Source organism: Priapulus caudatus, unplaced genomic scaffold (assembly GCF_000485595.1).
Source record: "Priapulus caudatus unplaced genomic scaffold, Priapulus_caudatus-5.0.1 Scaffold37, whole genome shotgun sequence".
NCBI lineage: Eukaryota > Metazoa > Priapulida > Priapulimorpha > Priapulimorphida > Priapulidae > Priapulus > Priapulus caudatus.
Genome location: NW_014577098.1, coordinates 8321 through 19626, shown reverse-complemented (window position 1 = coordinate 19626; position 11306 = coordinate 8321). Strand labels below are relative to the sequence as shown.

The following is an 11306-nucleotide window of genomic DNA, read 5'->3' as shown; positions in this document are numbered from 1 at the left end:
TCTCCCTCCTTCCTCCCATCGCCTCCCTCCGTCACAGCCCACCATCGTCTCCCTCCTTCCTCCCATCGCCTCCCTCCGTCACAGCCCACCATCGCCTCCATCCTTCCTCTATACAACGACCATCCATCCGTGTTGACCAAATCATATCGTTTTTCTTTACATTATCGCTCGTCGGCCGCCGGCATCAATGCTAACCGACGTTCCTCCATAGAAACCTATACTGCGTGCGCCGGACGTGCGGAAGCGAGCCAGCGAGATCGTATCGCCCCCTCCCCCCTCCCGCACGCTGCCGACTCTGCCGTTATGACTGTATATGACTCCCGAACGAAACCTCCCTCCTCGGTAGAGCGGCGTAGCTGGGAAGGGGCGAGGAAAAACGGACAGCCATCGAGGCAAGCTTGGGAGGAAGGAGGGAGGAAGAGTGAGGGAGATGGACGAGATGGGAGGGAGGAGGAGGAGAGGAAAAGGGAACTGAGAAAGTGAGAAGAGAAGACGGAGGAGGAACGGAAGAAGGAGAGGAAGAGGACATGTAGGCAAGAACGAGAGGAAGCGAAGGAGAGTACGACAGATTTGCCATACACACTACATTGTGCCAGTCGATTGTAAAAGAAACTACACGCGCTTAGAGACTATGCAGACTATGAAATATGAGACTATAGAGAGTACTAGATACTACTATACGGTTACGTCTAGCGAAAACGCGAAAAGCGCAATGTTCACAGGCAATCGTGCGCTAACTCCTTAAGAGCTGTTAGAGTATTATGAGAGTCAGTGTCTTATGTAACTGTCCCTGTGTGGAATATATATATATATATATATAATATATATAATATGTGTGTGTGTGTGTGTTGTGGTTGTTGTGTGTTGCCTCCTGTGTGTGTGCGTGTGTAGCGCCGCGCTGGGATGTGTGTGTGTGTGTGTCATGTATGGTGTGTGCCTGTGGGTGTGTCCGATGTGTGTCTGTGCTTGGTTTGGTTTTTTTTGGGTGTGGTGTTGTGTTGTGTGGGTATGTGGTGTGCAGTGTGTGTGTTGTGTTGTTGCCGTGTGTGGTGTTATGTGTGTCTGTGGTGATGTATGTGTGTGCGTGGCGTTGGTTTGTGTGTTGTTTGTTGTGTGCTTGCATCTGGTTGATGTTTCAGTTAAAATATCGATTACAGTGGTATAGCTTTAATAGGTGCGACTGAAGCTTATAACATTGCCAGAAAGGCAGCTTCGCTAATTCTTGACTGTGAGATGTTTAAGCTCCCCTGGCTCGCGCATACTGCTAAACAACCAACGGTCTTATAACCACGTGATAACTAACCGGTATTCTCTCCGTCTCTCTCTCTCTCTCTCCTCTCTCTCTCTCTCTCTCTCTGTATTGTTATCTCCCAGGGGGTAGTCTCTATTCTCTCTCTCTCTCTCTCTCCTCTTCTCTCTCCCTCCTCTCTTCTCTCTCTCTCTCTCTCCTTCTCTCGCTCTCTCTCTACTTGTCGCTCGTCGTTTCTTTCTCGCCTCTCTCTCTACTCTCTTCGCTCCTCTTCGCTTTCTCTTTCTTCTCACTCTCTCTCTCCGCCTCTAATCTCTCTTTCTCATTCTCGTTCGCTGTTCGCTTTCTCCTCGCGCATCTCTCTCTCTCGTTCGCGCGCTCTCCTCTTCTCCCTCGCCTCTCTCTAGCTCGTTCCCACGCTCTCTCTCACACTTCTCTCTCTCCCTTTCTCCTCTCTCCCTCTCTCTTCCTCTCTTCTATCTCGCTCTCTATCTCTCCTCTCCTCTCTCTCTCTATCTCTCTCTCTGTCTCTCTCTCTCTCTCTCTCTCTCTCTCTCTCTTGTTTCTCCCAGTCTCTCGTTTCTCTCTCTCTCTCTCTCTCTCTTCTCTCTCTTTCTCTCTGTTTCTTTCTCTTCTCTCTCTCTCTCTCTCTTCTCTCTCTCTTCTTTCTTTGTTTGTCTCCACTCTCTCTCTCTTTCCTCTCTCCTCTCTCTCTCTCTCTCTCTCTCTCTCTCTCTCTTCTCTCTCTGTCTCCTCTTCTCTTTAGTTCTCCCAGTCTCTCTCTCCTCTCTCTCTCATCTCTCTCTCTCTCTCTCTCTCTATCTTCTCTCTCTGTTTCTCCCAGTCTGTCTCTCCCCCTCTCTCTGTGTGTACATGTTCTCTCTATCTCTTTCTTTTTTTCTCGCCACTGACTTGCCTTTTCGGTTTTTACAATATTTAACTTTCATGGCTTTGTCTTCCTCTCCGCCGTGCACTCAGCGCGATTTCTCCCAGGCGTTTATCCTCGGATGCTGCGCACACGCTCGCACACGCACGCACGCACGCGCGCACGCACGCACGCACGCAAACATACTCTCGTCTTATCTTTGCTTCGCTTCGTCCCGCAGGCTGTTTGGCAGACAGCAGGATGAGAAGAGCCTACTCAAGCACGAAGAGGTAGATGAGTTGGAATGCCCGCCGGGGAAGAAAGGCCTGCCCTGTAGGATCGTCTGTCCGTTTAATCTAAGCAAAAGGTAAAGTGTACGAGAGAGCGAGAGAGCGCGCGCGTGAGCATAACCAAAAAGTATAATTATCATTGTAAGCTCTTTGGCATAACAAACGACTGTGTGACAAGGTCGCCGCCGTTACGTTTGCTAGAGCGGCGTATAGCTCAACTAAAAAGGCACTGCATTCGTCTGAAGGTCGTTTTAAGGTTGCGGTGAAATTTCTACGTTTTTCTTTCGTTTTGCGAAAGTTTGGATTCTGTTTCTCTGAATTGTTCCACGGAGAGACGCTCAACGATGTGCCGCTGGCGGAGTGATACAAATCGAACGACGGAGCCGCGTAAATCGTCGGGACGTCACACCGCCTTACGTCGCGGAATAACTTTTCCCCGGCGTAGATTAGTGTCGACTTAACGTGGCAGCCTATCGTTAAATTAAGTAAGATTAGTTATTGTTAGTATTAAAGTTAGTTAGGTTTTATGTTAGGGAAATAGGGGTTTATAATTATATAATAATATATTAATATAGGAAAATATTATAAACGCCTTCGGCAAGATGATCATAACACGTGATGACGCCTCAATCTACGGCCGGGGGAAAGTGACACCTACGTCCGCGCTGCGAGAAAAATCGCTTCCGCAAAACTCGCCGAGATTTCGGCACTATTTTTTTATCGCCAATCGCCGAGGCGCGGCCGTAAAACTAAATATACTTAGTGCATGAATAAACCATGGCCCCCGGTAAAGCGGCAAAGTAGCACTAGTACACATTTCACCGACAATTCTTTACGTACGTGTATATATATATATATATATATATATATATATATATATATATATATATATATATATATACAACGGGAGTGGCTGCGTTTGAAGATTATATTTGGAAGCGTTATTCTATTTGCTCGCGCGCCAAACAAGGTTTCTGAAGCCTGCGTAACACATCGGGGCCACTTTTGCGCGTGACGTCACCGCTGCGGTTCCAGGGCACGATTGATCATGAGCTGTTACTGTCAGTTTGAGGACATCTAGTTAGTGTACACAAATGTATAGACATGACTATAACTACATCGTTTGTGGGGAAGAGGGGCCTGTGTGTGCGTGCGTGCGTGTGTGTGTGTGTGTGTNCAACACACACACACACAGCAGAGCCACATCTACACCCACCAACAGCTCGACACACATCAGTAGCCACACACCAAGCACTGCCTGCGCTCCATTTGTATCATAATTTGTACGAATCCGACGGTTCGCTCCTGCGTCTCGCACTCGTCAAACCAAGGTGTTTCGGCTCACAGAATTATCTCTATTTCTTGCTTTCAAGAAACTGCAGGGGTCTGTCTATGAAACTAGATTTTCGTGGCACGAAAGCCCGCTTGGTTTCTAGCCCGCTATTAACCGCAGTTCTCTATATAGCTGGGTATTTAGTTTCTTGAGGTCCAGAAACTTATGTTTCTGGGAGGCAGAACGCCTAGGTTTGCAGGCAAGATTAACCCCAGCTTTCAATTCAACGCGCGGCCATTTGTAATCATAGATTCGAGCAAACCATAAGTTTTCGAGGCGACGAACGGCCCAGGTCTTCATCTCACTCAAAACCAGGTTTTCCTTGCCATGATACTAGGTTCATGGCATGAAACCTGGTTTCTAGGGGCCCTGTCAACCGCCGTTATAGCTCTCGAATCTTCAAGTTTCTGAGCCAAGAAACTAGTGTTTCTTGGCGAGCAATGGAAACCCACTTTCAACGCGGTGCTATTTGTATCATATATTCGAGAAACGCATAGTTTCGAAGGCGACTCGAATACCTAGTTTTCGTATCGTGCTTCAACGCGGCCCGCTTATCTAGGTTCGTAATTCCCGAGGCGTTGCACGTTCTGCGTAGTTCAGCCCACTCCGGGGTCGCACTGGTGCTCCCAGGTGTAAATACTATAGAAATAACCATACTAGTGTTAGGCTAATTTAATTAAATATGTGCTATGAAATATTAAATATGCTGTGCTAGTTAAATGTATGAGAGTCTGTATCGTGGCGTGTATCTGGCGTGACACCGGCGTGCACCGTGCGTGTACCCCGCGCGTGTACTGTGCGTGTACCGAGCGTGTACGCCGCGCGCTGCACGTGGCTGCGTGTCGTGTACCAGCGTGTACGTGCGTGTACCGCGGTGTACCCCTACATGTACCGTGCCGTGCACGTGCGTGTACCCGCGTGGCACGTGGCGTGTACCACGTGTACGTGCGTGTTACCGTGCGTGTACGTGCGTGTACGAGCGTGTGCCGCGCGCTGCCACGGTGCGTGTACGCAGCGTGTATGCGTGCGTGTAGCGGTGGCGTGTACCCGCGTGTAAACGTGCGTGTACGTGCGTGGTTACTGGTAGTGCGTGTTGACTCGTCGCTGATGCCCGTTACGTGCGTGTACCAGCGTGTACGTTTGCGTGTTACCCGCGTGACGTGCGGTGTACCAGCGTGTGACGTGCGCGTGTATCCACGTCTAGGTGCGTGCATACCGCGCGTGACACGCGTGTCACGTGCGTGCTACGTGCGTGTACGCCGGTACACGTGGGTACAGCGCACGTAACGCGTTTTGGCAGACGCGGTACACGCAGCGTACACGCGTCTGCTCGCGGGTATCACGCACGTACAGCGGGTACACGCGGCACACGCCCGTACAACGCTGGTACACGCACGTGCACGGCGGGTAAGCACGCAGATACACGCACGTACACTCTCATAGCATTTTAATAGCGCAAGCATATTAATTTATTTAATATGCAAGTCTTTAATTAATTAGCCTAGAACTAGTATGTTTATCTTCTATAGGTATTTACTGAGCAGTGCCTGCCGAGTGGCTGAATCAGTAACGTCTGATGTACCGTCGGATTACGAATCCTAGAATTACGGGCCTTAGCAACGACGAGAAACTAGGTTTCTGTCGGCTCGAAACTATGGTTTCTCGAATATGATACAAATGGCGCGGTTGAGAGGGTTTCTTGCTGCCCAAAACCTAGGTGTTCTTGCTCAAGAAACTAATATTTCAGCTATAACTGCGTTATAGGGCTAAGAAACCAGGTTTCATGCCATGAAACCTAGTTTTCAAACGGGCGCAAGAAACCCTGGTTTTGTGATGGCACCGAAACCCCTGGTTTCGTCGCCTCGAAACTGATGGTTTCTCGTAATTTACGATACAAATGGCGCGTTGGAAAGTGGGTTTCGTGAAACGCTAGTTTGCTTCTCCAAACCTAGTTTCTGGCTGCACCGAAATAAGATTCCAGCTAATACTGCGGTTATTAGGCTAGAAACCAGGTTTCGGTGGCCACGAAAATCTAGTTTTCATGACAAGGAACGCCTGGTTTTTCTTGAGGCAATGAAACTAGTGTTGTGAGCACGAAAACGTGGTTTCGTGCGGGGAACCGTCGGTTTCTCGAATATATGACTACAAATGGCGCGGTTGAAAGTGGGTTTCCTTGCTGGAAACCTAGGTTGCTCTGCTCCCAAAACCCTAAGTTTTCCTTGCTCAAGAAACTAGATTCCAGCTATCCATGCTGCGGTTAAGGGCTAGAAACCAGGGTTTGGCATGCCATGAAACATAGTTTGCATGGCAAAAGAAACTTAGGTTTTGTAGGCACGAAACTGCTGGTTTCCGTGCGAGGAACGGTGGTTTCGCTTCCGAATTAATGATACAAATGGCCGGGGTTGAAAGTGGGTTTCTTGCTGAAACCAAGGTTTCTGCTTCCAAAACACTAGTTTTTCTGTTGCAAGAAAACTAAGATTTCCAGCTATAACTTTGGGCGGTTTATAGTGTATGAAACCCATGGGTTTCGTGGCCACGAAACCCTAGTTTCATGGCAATGAACCCTGGTTCTTGAGCAAGCAGAACTAGGTTTTGTGAGCACCGAAAAGCCTGGTTTCGTGCGAGGCAACCGTGTTTTCTGCGAATTATGATATACAAAGGCTTGCCATAACGGCGCACACCACATCACACACCAGCACACACACACAACACACGACACACACACACACACACACACAAACGCACAACACACCATCACACCCACACACACAGCAGCCCACCACCACAACAGCACACCCAGCACACACAGCACAACACACACACACACACACACACAACATACACAGCACACACAACACACAACACACACACACATCACACAGCGGGTCACGTCCCAAACAGTGACGTCACTGACGGTGTCGGGATATATTAATACGTCATCTCTCTACCACCGAGTAACCGTCTTTGCGTTTCGTTTTCGCGGTGTATTCGCCTTGAGAGTTTTGCCTTCCCAGATAAATCAGCCTGCACGGTTCAACTTTTGTTTGATTCTTTACTTCAGAACGAACGCAATGCACGAATTAAAGATTAGAGAATGGTGGATGGGGAAAATGTAGATGCGCTCAGCAGACCGAGGAGAGGGGGGAGGGGAAGGGGAGGGAAGGGGAGGGCAGAAGGGAAGAAGAGATGAGGGAGCGAGAAGAGAGATCAAAAGAGGGTAGAGAAGCGGTGTGTGTGTGAGAGAGAGAGATGTTAGAGAGAGACAGACAGAGCAGCGGAGACAGAGAGAGAGATAAGAAGACGAGAGAGAGATGAGAGAGAGAGAGAGAAGAGAGAGATAGAGCGAATGAGAAGAGGAGCGGCGCGACCATTGGAGAGAGAGAGAGAGAAAGAAGAGAGAGAGAGAGGAGAGAGGGAGGAAAGTAGAGAGGGAGAGAGAGAAGGAGCGTCAGAGAGAGGGCAGAGAGAGGGTGTGTGATGAGAGAGCAGAGTTAGAGAGAGACAGACAAACAGTAAGAGAAGAGAATAGAGAGAGAGAGAGAGAGAGAGAGAGAGGAGAGTGAAGGAGAGGGAGAGAAGGATCGGAGAGTCACGAGAGAGGGGACAGAGAAAGGGGTGTGCTGAGAGAGAGTTATGAGAGACAGAGAGAGAGGGGAGAGCAGAGGAGAGAGTGAGAGAGAGGAGCAAGAGATAGAGAAAGATAGAGAAGACAGAGAGAGAGAGAGAGGCAAGAGATATGAGAGAGATAGATAAGACACAGAGAGAGGGAGGCAAGAGATAGTATAGATAGAGAGACAGAGAGAGCGAAAGAGATAGAGGAGAGAGAGAGATGAGAAACGGAGCAAGCGGAGAGAGAGAGAGAGAGCGCGCAGAAAGAGAGAAAGAGAGAGCAGAAGAGAAGAGGGGGAAGAGAGAGGGAGAGAGAAGGAGAGTCAGAGAGATGGAGGCAGAGAGAGGGTGTGTGTGAGTAGAGAGTTTAGGCGAGATGACAGACAAACGGAGCCAGAGAGAGAGAGAGAGAGAGAGAGAGAGACAGACAGACGAGAGTGGAAGAGGGAAGGGAGAAGAAAGATGGGAGAGAGAAGGAGAGTCAGAAAGAGGGAGGGGCAGAGGGTGTGTGTGCAGAGATAGTTAGAGAGAGACTAGAGGAGGGGAGAGGAGAGAGCAAAGAGATAAGAGAGATTAGAGAGAACTTCAGAGAGAGAGAGAGAGAGAGAAAGAGAGAGCGCGACAGAGAGAGAGAGAGAGAGCAGAGAAAGAGAGAGAGAAAAGAGGGGGAGGAAGAGAGAGGAGAGAGAAGAGAGTCAGAGAGAGGGGCACATAGAGAGAGGGTGTGTGTGAGAGAGAGTTAGAGAGGACGAACGAGAGGGAAGACAGAGGGGAGAGAGTAAGAAAGAGGAGCAAGAGATAGAGAATAGAAGACAGAGAGAGAAGAGCAAGAGATGAGAAAAATGACGAGAGACAAGAAGAGATGACAGAGAGAGCGAGAGAGAAAGGAGAGACACCAAGAGAGAGGAGAGCGAGAGAGAGAGAGAGAGAATGAGATGAGAGAGAGAGAGATAGAGAGAGAGAGAGAGAGAAAGAGAGAGGCAAGCGAGATAGAGAGGATGAGAGAGAGAGAGAGAGAGAGGGAGAGAGAGAGAGAGAGAGAGAAAGAGAGAGCGAAGGAGAGAGCGAGAGAACCGCTCGCTAATCTTTCTTCCCCTTTGGTTGCAGATATGTCCTAGCGCTACTCAGCAGTATGGGATTTCTTATATCGTTCGGCATAAGGTGCAACCTGGGCGTGGCCATAGTGGACATGATTGACAACTCGACAGACAAACGAACCGGCGAGATCAGGGTAAATTCTACTAATTTTCTCTATTTCGGATAATTTTTCGGTATATTAACCTCGGAGAAGGCATAACATGGTCGCCTCTGGTAGATGGCAGTCAAGAGGCATTCGAATTGACGTCATCACTATCGCGGCCGGGTTGACGTCACTATTATGGCTGCCGGAATGACGTCAGTAGTATGGCTGCGGGGCTGACGTCAGTAGTAGGGCTGCGGGGCTGACGTCACTATTATAGGAACTGGTAGACGTCTTACGTGACTGACACCACGTCGCACGCAAGCCACCTGACTTCACGCGTGAATGAAGTGACGTCATTCGAGAATAAAATAACGTCACACACGAATGAAGTGACGTCATACGCGCGAACGAGCCAAGGTCACGCGTCAATGAAGCACCAAGTCACCCGCGCGCGACACAGTTCCTGATTAAGTGGCACTGTACCGCCCCAGCGTCCCCCCCCCCACCCCGGCGTTCCCTCGGCTCACTCCCTCACTTCGCAGCCCTGAATGCAATAGCAGCGTGCACGCACGCACGCGCGTGTAGGTGCGTCTGCGTGCGCGCACGCGCGTGTAGGTACGTCTGCGTGCGCGCGCGCGTGTATGCACGTCAGCGAACTGGGAACAGATTATAACGATATTTTTTCTTTCTCGTTCTTTCCTCGCATCAAGTCCCCGGAGAGTCATCACCGATTGTCATCTCCTCGGCAATGTCATTGTCACCTCCCCAATGCCATTTTCATCTCCCCGGTCAATGTCATTGTACGACGACACACGAACGCTCTCTGCTCCTCCTCCGGTAGAGATTCAATTGCAGGCATGCGTGCATTATGTACGATGCGCGTGTATGTAAATATAATTATAATAATATATATTTATTTATTTATTTATATGTATATACTAGCGCCTCGTATGTAATTATATATATATTTGTATAAAACTGATCCAGCCTCACTGACTCTTTTTGGTTGATTCTCACTAGCCGGCAGAGTTTGACTGGTCTCCTAGTCAGATAGGAATCCTGGACAGTGCTTTCTTCTGGGGATATCTGATCACGCAGATACCTGGCGGGCTCATAGCCGCTAAATTCCCAGCGAACAGGTAACAGATAATATACTCGCGAGATATGTACATATATACACAATAATATATGTAATATGCACGCGTAGAGATATGCAGATAAGCAGATAACGTGGTAATGATGCATAATAATAAACTATTGTTTGTATTTGTTTTGTTTTGTTTTCTATGCGTGTATCTCACAGATTAGTTGTATACGAAGTGAGATCGCTAAATGGCACATTCTGTGGTTCGTTGATGAAACAACTATGTTATATGAAGGTTCCGAGTTTTAAAAGATATAATTTGAAAATCGCGTTCGTTTGTTTCTTTAACACATCCGCGGGCATTTTGCGCTGTGTATTGACAGATAAGCATCCTTTTACAACGGCATTAACGTTTCCCAGACTGATGCTTCGATTATTTAAAAATTAATGAATACTTACATAAACACATACAATTACATAAATATAAACACTGTAATTACTATAATAAAAATAAATTTATAATAATAAATTCTCGTGTCATCCTGTAAGGCCTGTATTTTTTTTTAGCTAAAATTATCACAGAAATGTTTTGTTTTTTAGGTGTTTTGGCGTCGCGATCGGCACGTCTGCATTTCTCAACCTGCTCATACCGGGGGCCTGCAAGGTTTCTATAGAACTAGTTATCTTCGTTAGGGTCCTTCAAGGTCTAGTCGAGGTGAGTCACACCCCTTCCCCTTCCCTCCCGCCACGCGTATACTGCTACACGCGTCTGTTATAATCATTTTTTATTATTATTTTTGCGACGTCATCGGGATAGTTAGTATTACGTGCGTCTGAAAACCAAGTGAACGTCTTCGTTATCGGTCGTAGTGAGCTTCTCTTCGATTTCTAGTGTGTACAGATTTCCTGCTAAATCAACTAGCTAAAATTTACGGAAAACGACGACGACGACGACGACGACGATGATGATAGTAATAATAAATAATTAACAATAATAACTGATTTTTCGCTGTGTAACTCCGCCACCAGGGTGTCACGTACCCCAGCTGTCACGGTATGTGGAGATGGTGGGCACCACCGATGGAGAGAAGTCGCTTGGCCACCATATCCTTCTGCGGTAAGTAGCAGGAATGCATTAAATGTATCGAGACGTGTGTATATTGTAGGGAAATGTAGGTTCGCGATATTCGTCGTTATCCGCATCACTTTGTACAACTTTACTCAAAAATTGCATATATATATATATATATATATATATATATATATACTACTACTACGTAAATATACGTAAGTAGATATGTGGTATACCTACCTACAGTGAGGGCGTGTCGTAACGTCTTGTAACGCCATAGGAAGCAAACGATCGCTTCCACCACACACAACACAACCACACCACAGCACACACGACACGCACCGACACACACACACAGCGCACACGCACACGCACTCAACACACAACATCAGCCCACACGCACACGCACACACACACCACACACACGATACACACACACACGCACAGCAGGCGGCATTCGGCCACGGCGGCGGGCACGGAGCGCCCCCCGTGGCAGAAGCCGCGCGGGGCGGGAGAGCTCGCCAGGGCGCCGGCGCGCGGGGCGACCCGCCGCACCGCGGACGCTCGGGCACCCCAGGGCGGGGGGCGTGCGGCGGGGGCGTGGTGCCTTCGCCGCCCAGG

At 48.5% G+C, this 11306-nt stretch overlaps 1 protein-coding gene across 1 annotated transcript in view; it reads left to right on the top strand.

Annotated features, from left to right (window-relative positions):
• LOC106818574 (vesicular glutamate transporter 2-like) overlaps positions 1-10730 on the top strand; it is a gene marked incomplete at its 3' end in the record, with an annotated part of 24227 nt that extends 13497 nt beyond the window's left edge. The window contains exons 2-6 of the mRNA XM_014823274.1: positions 2356-2481; positions 8454-8577; positions 9550-9668; positions 10214-10328; positions 10643-10730. Coding sequence (XP_014678760.1) covers positions 2356-2481; positions 8454-8577; positions 9550-9668; positions 10214-10328; positions 10643-10730 — 572 coding nt within the window. The remainder of the gene's footprint in view (positions 1-2355; positions 2482-8453; positions 8578-9549; positions 9669-10213; positions 10329-10642) is intronic.
• Between the last annotated feature and the right edge of the window lie 576 nt (positions 10731-11306).